The sequence below is a fragment of the Balaenoptera acutorostrata genome, chromosome 5 (assembly GCF_949987535.1).
Source record: "Balaenoptera acutorostrata chromosome 5, mBalAcu1.1, whole genome shotgun sequence".
Classification (NCBI taxonomy): domain Eukaryota; kingdom Metazoa; phylum Chordata; class Mammalia; order Artiodactyla; family Balaenopteridae; genus Balaenoptera; species Balaenoptera acutorostrata.
Genome location: NC_080068.1, coordinates 44,408,460 through 44,426,098, shown reverse-complemented (window position 1 = coordinate 44,426,098; position 17,639 = coordinate 44,408,460). Strand labels below are relative to the sequence as shown.

The following is a 17,639-nucleotide window of genomic DNA, read 5'->3' as shown; positions in this document are numbered from 1 at the left end:
TTTAGAGTAGAACGTGTGTATATGCGTGCATGTGTGCATGTTTGTGTGTGTGTGTTTGTGTGTCTTGTGAGTAATGATGTCCTGTCTGAGAAAAGAGTTGTTTTATCAGGGGGGTCAAAGAGGGAAAGATGCTGTGGCCTCCACTCTTTAGGGACCCTAAGGCTCATTTGAAATAGACTTTATCTCAGTCTCCGGGGTCTGAATTTCATCTCCCCCAGTTCAGATGCCAACACTGTACTATTCAAACAGTGAAGAACATTCGGTGCTTTCCCCACTGTTGATACTGGGTCAGTATTGATTTCCCTCCAGATAATACTGGCAGTCTGTAAGAAGAGCCCAGAAAGTCCCCAAGAAAAGCCTGGCAGCAGTCTTCACCACCTGGCAAATTGCAGCTTCGAGAGAACAAGTTCCCACTTGCTACCTAGTCCTCCTGTGCCACTCAGCCTGGGGAGGTTTTAGGAGCCAGGCAAATATTGAAAAGCCAACTTTAGCAGTTTAAAAAAGTGTTGACAAAACTTAAAGATTGCAAAGTAAGAAAGGGGGTCTCAGATTTTCTTTTGTTACTCCAGTATTTATCTCTTACAACAAGAATGTATTTGAGTAAGACATATTTTTTATTTTATATTTTTAATTAATTAATTAATTTTATTTTTGGCTGCGTTGGCTCTTCGTTGCTGCGTGTGGGCTTTCTCTAGTTGTGGCGAGTGGGGGCCACTCTTTGTTGAGGTGTGCGGGCTTCTCATTGCAGTGGCTTCTCTTGTTGCGGAGCATGGGCTTTAACAGCGCAGGCTCCAGTAGTTGTGGCACACGGGCTCAGTAGTTATGGCTCATGGGCTTTGTTGCTCCGTGGCATGTGGGAATCTTCCCAGACCAGGGCTCGAACCCGTGTCCCCTGTGTTGGCAGGTGGATTCTTAACCAATGCACCACCAGGGAAGTCCAACACATATTTTTTAAAACACATTTTTAACACACATTTTAAAGATGGCTTTGGTAATCCTCTTGGTAGACTAGTTTGCCTTCTGTGAATCTTTCCAGTTTGGGTTTTGGAGGATTTTGGTCTGTGATGTGACCATTGTTTAGTCTCCTAACCTAGATCTCCTTCACTCCATGAGTCAAAATTTCGGGGAAGAAAGGGCCTGGAAAACAATGACAGCCCAGTAGCCATGGACACATCTCACTCTAAGATCTTGGTTTTTAAATACCATTCCCCACTAAAAAGGAATAAGGACTCTTTGGTGAAATGGCTGGTGCTGGGACAAAGGCAGGAAAAGCACAAGAGGAACTTGGTATATTTTGTTACGCCAGAAAGTAAGGAATCGCTCAAAAACTGATGGGGACATGTCCAAAGGACACAGGAGTCCATCTGTAGTGCCTCCCACTGAACAAACTGGGGTAATTTGATGAATAATTTGGGGCATTAAGATGAATAATAACAGGAATGTATTAAAATCCATTTAATAAAATAAGAACCCACGAGCCCATAATAAATAAATAAACAAGAAGTAAAATGCCAACCAACAAATGCGGAAGAAATAATGGAGCTAGAAAATCACCATTTTGCAGGTGCCATGGCAATAACCAATTCAGGCAAGACTCACCAAGGTGTGCTAAAATTATTGGGTAAAAGGTTGATGAAAAAGAACATATTACATAGGCTCATAGGATCTCAGCATAAATTACTCATTAATTACCAAGGGAAAAATAGTAATCTTACAGTGGAGAAACCGGGTAGACACCACCTTAACTAAGTGATTGAAGTTCATACCACCAATAATATGACAGAGTGATACCATGTGCCTCTTGTTTGATGCTCAGGACACAAGATCATTAATGTAGCATTCCTGCCCAAAATGCACAATCTTGTGTGTAGTTATGAGGAAACATGAGCAAACCAAAAATGAGGAGCATTCTGCAAAATGACTGGTCTGCACATTTCAAAAATGTCAATGTCATAACATCAAAGAAAGACCAAGGAACTATTCCAGATGAAGGGGAACTAAAGAGACAGGTCAACTCACTGGTATGCAGGATCCTGAACTGGTTCCTGGGCTAGGATCCTGAATATAGTACTGTATCAACATTAAATTCCCTGGTGTTGGCACGTGTACTGTGTTCCTGTGAAATGTCTTTCCCACTAGGAAATGCACACTGAAGTATTTAGGGATGAAGAGGCATGAAGTTTATAACTTACTTGCAAATGATTCAGGATAAAAATAACAAGAAGACTGCGTATACTACACACAGACGGAGAAAGAGAATAATAAAGCAAATGAGGCAACGTGTTAACAATTAATGAATCTGGGTGAAGGGTGTACAGGAGTTCCTCATGGTATTTTTGCAACTTTTTTGTCAGTTTGAAACTATTTCAAAATAAAAAGTTAAAGCTAAAAAAAACTGTCAAGGGCATCGTTCTTTAAAAATCTCAGATTTTCCCCTTTCACTCCATTCCTACACCACCACCCTTGTTCAGACTTTCATCAGTTTACCTGGACTCCTGTAATAGCCTTCTAAAGCCTCCTGCCTCTAGTTCTTTCTCCTCCACAATACATTTGGTACACTGCAATCATACTCCCCATATTCATTTGTCCCCCAAACCTATCATTCTCTTGCTTCTGATTTGACAACCTCTCTGTATTACTTTTCTCATCAAGCCTAAACATTTCTTCTTCTTAGCGACCAAATAGCTTCAACTGGCCCGAATATTCTTATCTTTCCCACTTTATTTATTCTTTAATTTGACAAATATGTACTGAATGTTGGTATGTGCTAGAAGATAAAGAAGGAAAAAGACAATCAAGGCTATGTCCTCAAACAGCTTATATTTTATGGAGGGGACAAACATAGATAAAATCAGGTGCTATGAGCAAATAAGTATGGGGAGATACAAGGGCGACATTGAGATTGGCGAGGACTTTCTGATCAGGTAATCTTAGGATGCAGGAGTTGGGTGGGAGTGAGAGAGGGAGAAGGGAATTGTCTCAGGGAGAGGGAAGGACATGGCACAGTCCAGGGGCTAAGAGAAGACCAGCATGTCTGTGCATGGAGGGCAAGAGTGGTGCAAGATGAGGTCTGGGAGGTTTTGTGGTGAAATAAAGATATACCTGGTCTTTGTCCCCAGTGGTTCCTGGTACAGAGATTCAAAAACTGTTGGAATTTCCTGAGTGACAGGAGTGACATCATTATGCTAATGAGGTGACTCAGTAGGGACCCCTGGATAGCTTCAGGATTGGGGCTGGTCACCAGAAAGACCAAGCATGTGATTAGAGGGTTGGCCCTTTGGTAGGGGAAAGGGACTGGAGATTGAGCTCAGTCACATGGCCAGTGATTTAATCAATCACGCCTTTCTAATAAAACTCTAGTAAAAGCTCTGGACACTGAGGCTCAGAGGAGCTTCCTGGCTGATGAACCCACTGATGGGCAGGGAAGGTGAGGTGAGCTGACTCCACGGGGAGAGGCGAGAAAACTCTGGATGAGGGATCCTCCCAGACCTCCCACTGTGTGTCTCTTCCATTTGGTTGGTCCTGATTTGTATCCTTTATAATAAAACTGTAATAGTAAGTATAGCACTTTCTTCAGTTCTGTGAGTTGTTCCAGCGAATTACTGAACATGAGGGAATTGTGGGAAGCCCTGAGTCTGTAGATACGGGGGGCCTGGAGACCCCTGCTCGTGGCTGGATCTGAAGCACGGGCATCCATGTGGAGGACTGGGGCTTTTCTTTGTGGATCTGAAGCCAACTCAAATGGTTAGTATTACAATTGTATTGAAGTACACCCACGTGGGGTGGAAAAAGAGCACTGGTGTATAAAACCTGATCACACCAGGGCTTCTATGCCATGATCACAAGGTTGGATTTCATTCCAAAGGCAATGCTCAGCCACTGAAAGATTTTCTTTTCTTGCTAGAGAGTGGTTTAATTTTCAGTAAGTTCTCTCCAGCTGCGGTATGGAGAGGGGCAAGTGCTGGGGTTTCTGTAGTAGTCCAGGCAAGAAACAGTCATGGCTTGGACTAGAGAGTGGCAGAAATGAGAATTATTCAGATTCAAGATAGAACTGAGCAGTAGAACTTGAAGAGCTTGGCTAAAAGATTGGATGAGGGATGATTAGGGGACTAGAGAAATCATGGATGACTCCCAGATTCCTGGTGGGAAAACTAGGAGAGAAGTAGTTTGGGGAGAGAGGGTAGAGTCACAACTTTAATTTTGGGCACATTGATTTTGAGATGCCTAAGAGACATCCAGTGAGAGATGCCATACAGCCAACTGGATTTGCAGACTGACGTTACACCAGTCAGATTCTTTCTTCAATCAGACCGATTTTCTACTGCTCCGAGACCCCACACAGTATGTCACGATCATTCCTCTCTCTCTACCTTAGCTCAGATGTTTCCCTATGTTCCCCCACTTCTTCATTGCCTATGCAAATCCTTTTTACCTTTTGAGTTTTCAGCTCAAAACTTCCCTTCTGCATTAGGCTTTATCTTAACATCCTAATTCACATTCCTATTTTTGCAGCCCTAAGAGTCAGTATGAAGCTTTCAAGCAATTTAACCCCACGTTGTCTGGTTAGAGCCTCTCCTCATTATACTTAGGTCTAGCCTGCTCTACCCAATCATAAGCTCCTCATGACAAGGACCATTTCATATATATCACTTGTGTTCCTCACAAGCACATAATGGTTTATGCACCTTTAAATTCAAAGAGAATTAACCAGCAGATTTACACCAAAAGCTATAGAAGAATAAATAGGAGAGAATAAATAGGAGAGAGAAAGATAATCAAATGTGTCTTCAAACACATTTGAAATGTGTCATCAAACTCTTCTAGAAGAGTTTTTAAAAGCAAGGCTAAAAATTTCCTCTGGCATATGAAACTATAAATTTTACCGTTAATTAAAATTGTTGATTCAATTGACCTCTATAGCGCTCGTACCTTTGGAGCTTAATAAAGCATGTAAAACAGCATCCTTGAAACATTTGTGTGACAAGAGCTCTGGTTGGTGCTAGTAGGAACTAGGACAGGATGATTGAAAAGCTTGAACCTTAATGAAAAGCTTGAACCTTAATAAACAAGAACCAAAGATGAAAAACAGCTCAATATCTATGGGGATGGGGTGGGGGGAGGCAGCTAATGGAAGGCCCCAATGGATCTGTTAGATCTAGCTTTATTTAGCACCTTCATTAATGACTGGGAACAAGGCGTACACATTTAATAACATTTTTGGTTGGTGCCAAGTTAGGAGGTGCTGCAGACATCATTGAGGACAGAGAAATAACACAAATGGATCTAAAGAGGTTAGAAATATGAATAGAAATTATCACAATGAGATTTGATTTAGGAAAAATGCAAATGAAGGCAGCTGGGAGAGAAATCATCCAAAATGCAAAATAATCAGTGGGTTGGGAAACCTAGAAAGCAGCAACATAAGAGTGAGTGTCTAGCAGGATAGCAGTGGAATGAAGAATAAGCAGTGACAACATGCTAGCTCAGCCCAAATACTTGGTGGCAGGTACAGGAAGAAGTAGCTTGTCAAGGAATTGCATTGTGACACGGTCTCCTTCAATTCCCATAAGCATTTCTGGAGACAGTGTGGAAAAATAAACAAACAAAAATATTCACAGATATTTGGCCCTTAGTTTTTTTAGTTGTTAGAAAAGGGATTAGACTTAGTTTCTAAGGTCCCTCAGCTCCAACCTTTTGTGGTTCCAGGAGAGATTGGCGAGGGAGTGGGGATTTAGGGGGCTGGGGGGGAGTAGGGGAAGAACACGGGTAAGGGGATGCCCTGCCTGTGTGCTACTCAACATCTTCTGTGTGAAAAGAAGGCAGAATGAAACATTTAGCTTGAAAATATGGTTCAGAATAGATTCCAAATTGACAGAACTGCAGGTGAAATTCATCTTAAATAAGAGTATCTTTCATCCAATATAGGTGTGGAGCCAAATTAACATGTAAAAATCCGGTAGCTATTTGTTGGCAAAAATACCCTCGACTTTATTTACCAAGTATTTCTTTCAATAAAAACTCTCTGTATGCCTTTAAAGTATATCATTTTTTGTTTACAAAATTTAATCGCCTTGATTAAATTTAATCAAGGAATGCATGCGTTGTACTACAAAGAGGGCAAGATTTGTATAAAGAGTCTCTGCTATATTTGGGGAGGGCAACATGAGAGACGGACTAGCCCTACTGGTTGGCACGCCCATCTACAGAATTGCTCTCTCTTCTCAGGACACCCCAAGCTATCACCTTTTCATTCCCTTGAGGTGGTTTCACTCATGTCACCTGCTTCCACTGACCTAGACCCACAACAAAGAAGGAGGTGAAGCATCTCAGGGGGGTGGAGCCATCTTAATCTCTACTTGAAAAGGGACATTTTTATTGGTAGGAAGTGTGGTTAATCCTACCAGGCAGGCACAGAGGGAAAATGCTGGGCCTCATGCAGCAGCCCCGGGAGAGTTTCTTCTCTCTCCTGCTTCCCACCTCCACCCCGTCGTCTGTCAGAGTATCCCGCGATACTGATGGAGTCTCAAAACAGCATGTATACAACAACGCTTTGATGAATCCATATATCACCAGAGCTCAGAGACAGCCAAGCTATTTGTCCTTTCTACTTGACTCCAAAGGTGCCCAGGAGGGCAAGATGCTGTGGAAGGAGATGATGTGAGGCAGGTGTGCAAGTCATCTTCCAAAACCACACCAGGAAGACTTCTCGGGGCATCAGGGTCAGGACCACTTCTGCCGCTGCCTGTTGACACAGCAGGAGGAAACCAACCACATCCACCCATCTTGACAGAGGAAGGTGAACCTGTTTCTGCCATGCGGAAGAAGGGCTGTACATCTGAAGCCCAGGGTGGTTGTTAGGGAAGACGGCACACCCTGAAACGGGATCTCTGCCCTGAGAGTCAGACCTGCACGGGGTGACATGCAAGCTTCAGGATTCTTGAGTCCGCGGCATGTTTTTTTCTCCTTCTAACCAACAGCCACTCCACGCTGCTGCTAACACCCTGAGTCGTCCTCGAGGGCACTGCCTCAACATGCAGTCTCCCTCCTCGACAGGCTGTCCCCATGGAGACCCAGCCTTGGGGGTGGGTCCACCATTCTGAATCTGGTACAACATCTCCCAGGTCTCATGACGGTGGTCTGAGGCTCACTTTTGCCATTGAAATGCATGAGGCATGTCGCTCCCCTGCCTAAAATCTTGCAGCTCCTTTCCAGGGCTTTTAAAATAATATCCAAACTGCTTGCTATGCCTGACAGAGCCCTGCACTGGTGTGGCCCTGCCCCCCTCTTGAGCCTTTCCTATGACCATCTTCTCCCGCACTCACTTGGACCAGCCACACGGGCCATCTTGCTCCTCCTTGAACGCACCATACTTGTTCCCACTTTCGGCTCCTCCTTCTGTCTGGAATGCTCTTCCCATACCTGTTCCTTACCTTAGGTCTCAGCTCTAATGTCCCCTCCTCAGCGACGACATCTTCCCTGATCATCCTCTCTAAAGAAGCCGTCCTCCCTGGCATTCTTTATCACTGTGTTTAAATAATTCATCTTCTTCTCTCTCTCTGAATAAGCTTGTTTATTCATTTGCTTATTTATTTGCTCTCTCTCCCACTGGAATATACACATTAATGAGGATAAGGACCTTGTCTGTCTTTTTCTCCAGTGCTGGGAATGATGCTTAATGCATGTATTTACCAAATGAAAGGACAAATAGACACTTTGATCCTGGGACAGGCATTAGGGCATTGCAGTGAGAGTGTGGCCTCTGGAGTCAAGCTGCCTGCACGTGCATCCCCCTTCTATATGTCTTAGTCTTAAATCTGTATGTCCTTGGACAGGTTATGTAGCCTCTTTCTTTCATCTATCAAATGAGGAAAATAACAGTATCTACTTTGTACGGGTATTGTCAGATCACTGAAATACATAATGAAGTGCTGGTATGTAGTTAGTGCTCAATAATTGTTGCTGTTTTGTTGTTATATACCTGCCAAAGTTCATGGCCCATGACCCTGTGTTTCACTTGACATATTTATGAATCACACTGTAACTTCCACTTCCCGGTCTGACACGTAAAGAGCTTGGAAGTATTTACTTCCATCCTTGCAACAAGAGAAAAAAGCCAAGTAAACTGAAAATCAACAAGTCTTCTTAGATCTATCAGAGAATTGAGGTCATGGGGCAAACTGCTGCACCAAAAACTAGAGAGACGGACAGGCAGTTACGGAGAATCACGGTCTAGCAGGAGCAGAGGTGCAAGAGGAAAAGTCTGCAGCTGGCACCAGGATGGGTAGGAATACTTTAAGGTGTAACTGATGAATTGCTGGAGGTTTAGCGTGGACAAGCTTGAGAGTTAAAAGCTCCTAGGGGGCAGTCCAGGTGCCCCGACACTTGCATGAATTTTACCTCCAGGATTCCTACCAGGTTCTCACTATGATCAACTGACAAAAATCCCCTTGCTCTTCCAGCAGGAGGGGGAGAAAAGTAACCATTTTGCAATTCAAGGCAGATCTCTCTGTTCCCCTTAGCAAGATCTGTCATCAAGAGAAATGATTTTACCAGAGCTTAATCAACTGGGGTTTTACCAAAGCCTGACTCACCTGGGAGGAGGGAAATACTCAGTTCCAGCTCAACAAAAGACTGAGACGTAGTCAGAGGACTGAGGATGCTCCCCTTCACCTCCATGTCGATAGGGCTCCTGTACAATAACAGGGAATTTGACTGAAAGAACTGAAAGCCTTAACTCCTGTTTAAGAAGAAGTCTCTAGGAAAGCCCAGAGACAGCGAAGGAAGGACAAAAACAAGGCCACTAGAGGAAACCACCACAGCTATAGCACAAGGTAACACAGCCTAATTTCTAGCCAGATAAGCATAAAACCTCACACTAAAGCCTTGTTTCCTCAGTTCCTGTTACCCAGTACATCATGTCCAGCTTTGAACAAAAACTTACAAAGTATGCCAAAAGGCAAAAAAATACCATCTCAAAAGAAAAAGCAAGCATCAGAACCAGACTCAGATATGAGAGAGATGTTGGAGTTATCCGACTGGTAATTTAAAACAATTATGGGGGACTTCCCTGGTGGCACAGTGGTTAAGAATCTGCCTGCCAATGCAGGGGACATGGGTTCAAGCCCTGGTCTGGAAGATCCCACATGCCATGGAGCAACTAAGCCCGTGCACCACAACTAATGAGCCTGTGCTCTACAGCCCGCAAGCCACAACTACAGAGCCAACGTGCCAAAACTACTGAAGCCCATGCACCTAGAGCCCATGCTCCGCAACAAGAGAAACCACCGCAGTGAGAAGCCCATCCACCACAACAAAGAGCAGCCCCCGCTTGCCGCAACTAGAGAAAGCCCACGCACAACAACGAAGACCCAACGCAGCCAAAAATAAATAAATTTTAAAAATAAATAAATAAAACAATTATGATTGGTATGCTAAGGGCTCTAAATAGAAAAAGTGGACAACATGCCAGAACAGATGGGTAATATAAGCAGAGTGATGGAAACTCTAAGAAAGAATGAGAAGAAACTGCTAGAAGTCAGAAAAACTGTAACAAATGGACAATGTTTTTGATGGGCTCATCACTAGACTGGACATGGCTAAGGAAAGAATCACTGAATTGAAGACTAAATTGCTGTCAATAGCAACTTCCCAAACTGAAATTTGAAGAGAAAAGATGGAACAGAATATCTAGGAACAGTAGGACAATTATAAAAGGTATAAGTTGTGTGTAATGGGAATACCAAAAGGAGAAGGAAAGAAGGATGGAAGGAAGGAAAGAAAGAAGGAGGGAGGGAGAGAGAGAGAAAAGGAGAGTGGGCAAGAGGGAAGGAGGAAAAAACAGTAGAAATATTTGAAATAATAACAGCTGAAAGAAATGTTTCTAAAATTAATGACAGACACCAAACCACAGATCCAGGAAAGTCAGAGAGTACCAAGCAGGATAAATCATAAAAAATCTATACTTAGGCATATCATATTCAACCTGAAGACAAAAAGAAAATCTTGAAAGAAACCAAAGGGAGAAAAAAACACCTTACCTATACAGGAGTGAGGATAAGAATTACACCAGATTTCTCTTAAGAAACATACAAGCAAGAAGAAAGTGGAGTAAATTATTTGAAATGTTGAAAGAAAAACACACATCCTTGAATTCTGTACTCAGCAAAGTTATTCTTCAAAAGTGAAGAAGAAATAAAGACTTTCTTAGACAAACAAAAATTGAGGAAATTTGTCACCAGTAGACCTGCCTGGTAAGAAATGATAGAAATTCTTTAGAGAGAAGGAAAATAGCATAGATTGGAAACTTAGATTTACATAAAGAAAGAAGAGTGTTAGAGAATGAATAAATGAAGGTAAAATAAAATCTTCAAGTTTCTTATTCTTAATTGATCTAATAGATAACAGTTGGCTTGAGATAATAATAGCAAATATGAATTTGGTGATTATAGCTTATGGATATGTGAAATGAATGACAGCAATGTCATAAGGGACAGGAAAGAGGAAGTGGGAATACTAGTGCAGTACCATGAAGTGGTACAGTGTCATTTGAGAGTGGACTTGGACTAGTTCTAAATGTATTTTGCAAACTCTAGAGCAACGACTAAAAAGAATTTGAAAAGAATTATAATTGACATGTCAAGAGAGGAAAGAAAATAGAAACATATAAAATGCTCAAATAAAACCAGGGAAGACAGAAAAAGAGTGAAAGACAAAAAAAAAGAAACAAAGAACAAGGGCAATGAATAGCAAACAGAAACATGGTAGATATTAATTCACCTATATCAATAATCACTTTAAATGTGAATGGTCTAAATATACCAGTTAAAGACAGGGACTGTCGGGGTGGATAAAGAAGAAGACCAAATTAAAAGTTGTCTACAAATCACACGGTTGGGCATCACATAAGAACATCCATGGGTAAGCCAAAAGATGCGTGGGGCGGGGGGGCGGTGGTGGTCAGGAGACTTAGGTTTCGGTCTGGTCTATCCACTAACTAGCTGTGTGACTTTTGACAAGTCACTGACATTCTTTGGGCCTCTCTTTATCTTTCTGTAAAACAAAGGGAACTTAGACTAAATTTCTTTAGCTCCCTTACAGCTTGAAATCCAATGCATCTTTACTAGGATCTGATGAGTAAATGTGGACAGCAAGGGAGGGGACCTAAGCATCTACAGGTGCTTTTGGTTGGACTGACTTCACAAGAGACCCAGCTGCAGCCAGCAGGGGTGTGTGCATGAACATGACAGCGCAAATCCAAAGTCCTGGCTACTTTGTGAAAACTGAACTCTTGGAGACCACTGGATGGCAGGAATCCCTTATCTGGGTCCATATTTGACTAGGAGAAAATTACAAGAAGTCTGCAAGCAGCTTTCGGGTTGACTTGCAACCTACTGGTAAGGAAGGAGAACAGGTAAGAGAGGAATTCAGGAGGTCTTTGCTGAATTCAAGGGTGTGGAGGGGACAGAGGATTATTACAGCTCCTTATCTGGCATTCCTGTCCCATCATCATCTTTTCAGACTAAAAGTACCTCACCTTTCCCACTATTGCCCTCTGAGCCATACATACGTCCTCTACAGAACAAAGAGAAAAGGGAAGTTCAAATGTTTCAGTCACAATTTTAAAACTGCTCTTAATCAGGGGTCCCCAACCACTGCTACCTGTCCCCAGCCCGTTAGGAACGAGGCCGCACAGCAGGAGGTGAGCAGCGGGTGAGCGAGCGAAGCTTCATTTGCCGCTCCCCATGGCTCCCCATTGCTGGCATTACCACCTGAACCATCCACGCTCCCCCTCATCTGTGGAAAAATTGTCTTCCACAAAGCAGTTCCTGGTGCCAAAAAGACCACTGCTCTTAATGACAAAGATCTTGTTTGCAGCAGCTAGCAAAAGCCCTGCTGATCCTCAGAGAGAATCATGGCATGACTTGGTCCATTTTGGCCAAAGGCATGACCATTCTGATGGAAGAAAGCAGAAGAGAACCTTTGAAACTATCTTTAAAAACCCAAGGGGATATCAAAGGTAACCTGAATCAATGACTCTGCATTAAGTCAGGGTTGTAGGTCAGTACCCTAGACTGGCAGATCACAGCACATTTTTTACTTTCCCAGGCGGTTCTCTTCCTAGGGTTAAGTGATCTGAATTGACTGAATTCTTTCCCTCTGACACAGGCATTGTATGGAAGCTGGCCCTTTGCTGATCTTACAGATACCTCTCATCTAGGTCTAAGTGACATTGTTATAAAACTGCAGACCCATAAAGCACTATTTCCACTGGGAAACTGTGGAAAATCTAATATCCCATTAGATGGAAGCCTCCATGAAGGCAAGGATTGTGACTGTGTTTGCAAATCATTGTACCCACTATGCCTAGTTCAGTGCCTGCCACATAGTAGGTGCTCAATAAATATTTGCTGAATTAATGAAAAAAAATCCACTACAAATGTGGGCCTGGAGGAAGCATGCTTAGTTCAAATTTGATGATTTATGAAAATACTTTATAAAATTATTCATTCATTTAACAATCACTGAGTATTTTCTATATGATAGGCACAAAAATACAGAAAGGAATGAGATGGTGTGCCAAATCTCATAAAGAAGAGGGGAACAATATTCACTGAGTGCTACTATAAGCTAGGCATGTATTACTCATTATTTCATCCTCCCAGTAACCATGTGAGGTAAATATTATTACCTGCCCCCCAACTTTTGCAGATGAAGGAACAAAGATGTGCACAAAAGCCTACATCCAGCAAATGGCCTGAATTTATTCAATGACCTGGATACTTTCCTCCACAATATACTTTCCCCACAAAATAAATTTAAAATCACAGTGTGATGTTCTGTTATGTGATGTTTTGTAAAGGAAACTTAGGTTCTCAAAAATTGAGTTATGGGCTTCCCTGGTGGCTCAGTGGTTGAGAATCTGCCTGCTAATGCAGGAGACACGGGTTCGAGTCCTGGTCTGGGAGGATCCCACATGCCGCGGAGCAACTAGGCCCGTGAGCCACAGCTACTGAGCCTGCGCGTCTGGAGCCTGTGCTCCACAACAAGAGAGGCCGCGATAGTGAGAGGCCCGCGCACCGCGATGAAGAGTGGCCCCCACTTGCCACAACTAGAGAAAGCCCTCGCACAGAAAAACGAAGACCCAACACAGCCAAAAATAAATAAATAAATAAATAAATTCAATAGATTAAAATGTAATTATTAAAAAAAAATAATTGAGTTATAAACAACTCATTTGGAAAAGAGGTCTAGGCTCTCAAGTTCAAGTTATATATGTTGGAAAAAATTCCGGTAATAGAGATGCTTTACAACTACATGAGCATGTAGTAAAATAATAAATTGCTTGAACAAAATAAATGAAAATTACTGAGTTAAGTCCTAAATAGCATCTAAGACCTAAATTAATGAGTTTCTAACTGATCATTATCATAATCCATTGTTATGATAAATAAAGCACAACACTGAACTAAGATTGTTGAAGTCCAAATAAAGTGCAGCGTAGTTCCCATTGCCAGCAAAAGAACATGAAAATGAGAAGCTGCCAGCTGCTCTTCTGTGCAAACAGCTTCTTCCTAGGACTCTGGTGCCTATTCTCAACTGTGCTTGAATTAGCCGGTAGATATTCATAATATGAACTGTGATCCCCGAGTGATGTATCATGCTAGGTCCTTTTTGCTTTATGAATGCTCAAACAGGAGGGAAGCCTAAAATTGGGAAATGAATTCTTAGACACAGGGCAACTTAGACAAATGCTCAGGGTCAGGCTGTCTTGTAGGGATGGGAGGCCTGTTGCAGAGGTGGCCACCTGAACTGCACGTCTGAGGGTCACAGAGAGGCTCTTGAGTCGCCTGTTTCCCTGGACCCTAAAGCAGTTTTGGGAATTGCCATTTCTTCCTAATGGGTGAAAATACACAGGACTTGAATCATCTGCCCTCATAACACTGGCAGAAATTTTGAAAACAAATTGTTCCCACCCACCCTGCCTGGATCAGATGAGGAATTGGGAAAACAGAGATTCATGATCAAACCAAAATTCCAGCAGCTCAGAAAGTGCCCAAGGTGGTGGGAAATGGCCTAGGACTGGCACACTCCTCAAGGATATGGCCCAATCCTGGTACAATTGTGACCCCATTTACATTTTTATCATGATTTCATAACAACTCTGAAAGTAAAGTCATATTCTTATTTTTACAGATGAAGAAACTGGAGATGAGTGAGTCACAGCTAGCAACCATCAGAGTAAGACTTAAATCTTGAGTCTTCCAAATCCACATTGAATAATAGACTTTTCACCACAAACTTAAATGGTGACCTCAGGAATACGTGTTGTAGAAGCAGTGGCTTTGGAGTCAGAACTGTGTTTGCCTATCTGGATGTATCATTTTTTAGCCAGATAATTAGGTAAGTTCTTTAACTTCATTAAGCCTTAGTTTCCTCATCTGTAAAATGGGGGCATGCACAACACCTAGCTCGTGGGGTTACTGTGAGGATCAAAGGCGATATGCATATAGCATGCTCAGCACAGAACTTGGCCCTCATCAGAGCTAGACAGATGTTGAGGGTTTCGGGTCATGTTTAGGGCATGGACTCTGGAGGGAGGAATTTCCTTTCCTCCTCTGTAGTTTAGCATGCCTTGGTGCTCAAAGCCCCCCAGGAACATTTTATAGTATCTAAAGCTACAAGGATAAAAAGTTGACACAGGCAGGGAGTGCTTGGGCCTAGAATGGGCGTGGGGGATGTCCACCCCACTGGGAGCACGTCTATGCCTCCTCCCACACTGCCATCTGTGCTAGGTCCCTACGGCAGCAAGGACCCGCCATCCCCACCTGGAAAGCCATGGAGTTGGCAGCGGCCAGAAATATCCTCAGAGGCAGCTTGGCCTTGTAGGACCTGTGGCTCCACAAGCGATGGGCACCAGCTGTCACACCCAGAGCAGTCAGGAGGAAGCAGAAGTAGGCTGCAAGACACAAGCAGGGACAATGTCAGCAGATGTCAGTGCTTTCAAACTGCCCCCAACTGTTTTCTCTCCTGAATAGGAACCTGTGTGAAATGGTATCAGGGGAAGAATCTGCAATGTGAAGAATCAGTAACTTGGGGAAATGCAGGCTTTTTATTGATTTGTAGCTTTCCCGTACAGGCGGAAGTGCAGAGAACTTTCCTCGAGAAACTTTGACCTTGGAACGTCATTTTTTCTATATCAAAGGAATCTTCTATTTGTAAATATTTCTTGCCAGTCTGGATACAAAATCACAACCATATTAGCGTGCCTTTGTAATTCTTACGCATCCACTCTCGGTGGAGCTGAGATAGCTCTCTATCTTACTACTTAATTGGCACCCATGGCAGGATGAGTTCTATGAAGAGTGTACTTCTAAACGGCAGTGCCCATTTTCAGTGCCCATTTTCAGGGCTTCCTTGGTTTGAAGGAACTCAGGCCAGACTTAAAGCAATGAAGTCTGGCTCAGGGCCAGTAAGAATGAGGCTAAAACTGACATCAAGGACAGCTGAGATTTGTCTTCTAGAGCTCCTCGCTTATACCATCACTATGACTGAGCTGGTAAAGATGGCCAGGGGGGAATTTTTTTAGAGCCAACCTACAGTGGAGCTTATTATCTGTCACACATTTAAATATATTATCTCTAATCCTCATAAAATGTATTAGCATCTCATTTTACAGTTGAGGAACTGGCTCTCTGAGAGTTAAATCCTGCATATATACCCATGTCAGCCTAGTTCTAAAGCCTCTGCCCAGAGACCCCATGCTGTCCCTAGGTGGTGGTAGTGATTTGCTCTTTGTACGACACTTGGGAAAGGTTGAGTGCGCGGTAGGAAGGAGACCCCAAGGGACCAAAAAACTCACGACTCCTAAGATTATTACAACTACTCTAGTGTTTTTAAAGCAATGTTCCTACACAACGCTAAATGTCTTACTTGGATTATCTTATTAAAACACATCAAACAACCCTTATAGGGTTTGTATTATTGTTAGGACCATCTTACAGTTGAGAAAACAAAGGTTTAAAGAAGTTAACTAATTTCCAGGTGTCAGAAGGTTAGGGAGTGTCTTTGCTAAGAGCCAAACCCAAGTCTGTCTGAACCAAGAGCAGAGTACTTGCCCTCTATACTGTCCTTTGTCTCAGGGAGACATCAACCAGGTAAATGGTTAGTTTTATCTTCACTTCTCTATACCCTACACCTTTAATATTGGATCTCAATCTAAATCTAAATGTGAGCTGCTTCCTTACTTGAGGGGAGAGCCCTAAGCCAGGCTATATGTAGGCAGGATCAGGCTTACACACAATCCTACACAATTTCTTCTAGCACTCAGCACATACAAGGCCCTCCATAAAGAAGTGCCAAAGACCAAGTGACCAGCTGTGAGTACATCCCTGAGCAGTTGTGAATGGTGCCCAGGCCAAGTTCTCAGGGAGCCCTCCGTAGGACTTCTTTGGGAGAATTACTAGGGTAACATCAGTGTCAATATACATATTTAAAGGGAGCACATTGTTACATCTTCCAAAAGTCAAGTCTGAATGATCTTGACCTCAATCCATATTTATATGGTTTAAAAACTAGACTCACCCTTGGTACTAAGATTAATGAGTCTGAGTACATGTGGTTTTCATGAACTTGACAAATCATTCCTTCTTTGAAAGGTTAAAAACAAAAAAACAACAATCTGCCCATAAATCACAGAAAGTAGCAGTAAGTAAAAAGCTCTGACCTCTTTTGTTATTGTAATTTAACCTTGGTCATGAGTCCATGAAATGGACAGCTATTTTCCATGTCATCCCTGGCCTTCATGGCTCTGCCCAATAACTTTTTTCCAACTGTCATGTAGTTAAGGAACAAGTGAAATCTGTAATGGATAAATTCAATGTGACCCTTTTCTTGACAGTGGACTAAGACACTGGACCTTGGGTATAATAAGATGAATTCCCAGACTCCATGAAATATATTGGCCAAATGGAATCCCTCCAATCCGTGGTTCCCAGACAGGGCCTTACCACGGACTATGGCATTGTCTTGTCCTTTTTAGGATCTCCGATATTTCAGGGGTCATTTACATGGTTGGTCTGTGCATGTCTGGGCCACTGACAATGGACTCGAGTCAGAGCCTGTACTGGGCAATAGTGGCTATTGGTTTTTCATGGTCCTTCTTTTGGCAACAGGAATGTGGCTGTGTGACCCAGGGCTGGCCTAGCATTATACCCCATCTTCCTTGTCCTGGAAATAAACACCTGACCCAACTTTTCTCTCTTCTGGCTTAAAGACTAAAGGTCACAAACCAATGCATGATTGTAATAGTAAAGAATGAGGCCCAGAAAGTGAGTCATGAAGATGATGGACAGAGCTAGCTCCACAAGAGCTAGAAGGATAACTGCCTGCATTGAGTCACTGGTTGCAGGCCCTGGAGTTCTATAGTTCTTCTTTTGATCCTGTGGGCCTCCCCAGTATTTCTCCTAGTGATGTGAGCCAACAAATTCCCTTTTCTTGCTTAAGCCAGTTTGCACTGGATTTCTGACACTAAAATTCTGCAGAATCTCTAGGAAAGAAAGCAACCTTTTGGTCATAGTCCAAATGAGGATAAACTGCAAAAACCCTGGGCTGGATGTGAGGCTTTATGGGCTGTTCCATTA

At 42.8% G+C, this 17,639-nt stretch overlaps 1 protein-coding gene across 1 annotated transcript in view; it reads right to left on the bottom strand.

The window, feature by feature from the left end:
- Window positions 1-17,639, bottom strand: part of SCD5 (stearoyl-CoA desaturase 5) — a 155,669-nt gene that overhangs the window by 57,268 nt on the left and 80,762 nt on the right. The window contains exon 2 of the mRNA XM_057547376.1: window positions 14,826-14,956. Coding sequence (XP_057403359.1) covers window positions 14,826-14,956 — 131 coding nt within the window. The remainder of the gene's footprint in view (window positions 1-14,825; window positions 14,957-17,639) is intronic.